At 37.3% G+C, this 1,991-nt stretch overlaps 1 protein-coding gene across 2 annotated transcripts in view; it reads right to left on the bottom strand.

Moving 5' to 3' along the window:
• The window catches only part of LOC119581617 (mediator of RNA polymerase II transcription subunit 4-like), a 6,872-nt gene that overhangs the window by 2,256 nt on the left and 2,625 nt on the right, over window positions 1–1,991 (bottom strand). Inside the window, exons 2-5 of one of the 2 annotated variants that reach the window (XM_037929735.1) lie at window positions 1,819–1,933; window positions 1,426–1,545; window positions 667–838; window positions 119–223 (exon numbers count right to left, since the gene is read on the bottom strand). In XM_037929735.1, coding sequence (XP_037785663.1) covers window positions 119–223; window positions 667–838; window positions 1,426–1,545; window positions 1,819–1,933 — 512 coding nt within the window. The remainder of the gene's footprint in view (window positions 1–118; window positions 224–666; window positions 839–1,425; window positions 1,546–1,818; window positions 1,934–1,991) is intronic. The other variant, XM_037929736.1, reaches the window with a different exon arrangement.

Raw genomic sequence — 1,991 nt, 5'->3', positions numbered from 1 at the left:
TCCTTTTAACACATGCATTATCTGCCTTACCAAAAGAGTTCAGCCAAAATTAAAAACAAACTGAGAACACCACAACAACAACACAACATCGAAATGGCAAAATTGTGAAGGAACGCACCGTACTTACCGGTGTGGTGGCCTCTTGTCATCGGGTCAGAAAGGTGGGACTGGGTATGGAGGAGCTGCCCGTTCTGACCTAAGTAACCGGCACGCATTTCCAAGTCTGTAAACAAGGGATGAAGATGTTAGGTCATATCAAATATTCAGAAAATAGGAAAGGAAGCTGATGCAGATGAGGGGGCGAGATGGACTGGCTACTCAAAATCTGCAGATAGTGTGGCAGATGGTGATAAAAGTAAAAAGAAAATGACACTCAGTACCAGTGAACTCCACAATTCATGCCTAAAATATCAAAAGCACAGTCTTGATAACAATACTCTTCCTGCCATAGCGAGTCCTGTATCATAATAAAGGAACCTCACTAAACAATAATTAAGAATGTAAGTTTTTATGCATACAGCGTAACATTACATTGTGATCTGTCTTTAGGAATAACTTTCTTTTTCTGGTACAGTATTCTGTCTTGAATCTTTTTGATAAACACCTCCCCACACACACAAAATGTCCCAAGTTTTTGACTGTTTTTCTCATCTTAGTCTACAATACCTGTGGGGTATGGTCTTCTAGGATCACCCTGCTGCCAATTGTCTGGTGCAGAGACGGCGTACGTGGAAGAGATTCTGTGTGCGTATTTTATAAGTTCCTCACTGTTGACAGGTCTTTTGTTGGCTCTTGCAATGCTTTGTAGTTTCTGTCTTGCCTGGTACAATGCCACAGACTGTTGAAAAAATAAATATAAGAAAGACTATAGCTTATTTGTCATGCCCTAGACTGTTTGCTTATCATGAACAAGTAAAAGGCCATAATTACTGAATACCAAGACAGGATTTCATATAATAGTAACATTGCTAGAAACCTTGTGAGAACCAAATAATCTGAAATTTGAATACATTATTTTCACATCATAAGAGACTTTACACTCTAACCACAGCAAGACCCACCCAAGATTTGGACATAACCCCTGTGTAATCTGCCCTTCCCATCATTTAGAAGTAAAAGAAATGAATAACAGAGCTTAAAACAAACTGACATTTCAGTTCAGACACAGGGGCTTGTGTGTTCAAATGTAATATTCTTTATATTTACTAATATATAATTTCCATGTGTTACAACTGCTTTATGACACAACATATGCTGGATATAGAACAACAATATGAATCCTTACAAACTAAATGACCTCCCTAAATCTTGCACAGAAAATACAACCTCTTTCAGTAAAGGTTTGATATAAATATGTTACACAGTATCATTTCATGAGCAAGCATTAAAGTTTCTCAGAGCTGAAGAAACAACAATTTCTCTTACTAAGGTGTGATGGGCATCATGTAATTGCTTTTCTAGCTGCAAAATCATCTGGTCGTGCCTGTCCACTTCTGCCTGTACTGTCTCCATGATTTCTGCAATCCTCGCTTGGTCACTGGCCAACTGTCGGGTGATAGTGTTTTTACTGGCTACATACTTAGCTTCTACTGTCAGTATCATATACCAGCAGAGACATAGACATTTGCAGTATAAAAAAAAGAGATGGAAAAAAGTCAAATTCTTTGGGAACCTGTTTATTTACTCAGACATCAAAAATATATATTTGGTTCTTTTATCTATCTATTTACAAACATTTATAAGAGAAGCAAAAAATAATACATGATGAGAGAAACAGAATAACACAATTCCTAGGAAATCAAGTAGTTTGTTTATCACCTTTATAGTTTCCTTCAGTTCTGTGTCTTTGTGGATTAGGAGTTCGATAAGCTGGGCCTGATCATGGGAAGACAGCCTCTGTGCTTTGGGAGCAATGCTGTTTTCTAAAAGTTCCCTGAAAATGAAAAATATTAAATTATAACAATGCATTTTTGCATACTTGGTACCCCTAC

Source organism: Penaeus monodon, chromosome 15 (assembly GCF_015228065.2).
Source record: "Penaeus monodon isolate SGIC_2016 chromosome 15, NSTDA_Pmon_1, whole genome shotgun sequence".
Taxonomy (NCBI): Eukaryota; Metazoa; Arthropoda; class Malacostraca; order Decapoda; family Penaeidae; genus Penaeus; species Penaeus monodon.
This window is presented reverse-complemented; position numbering and strand designations above follow the sequence as displayed.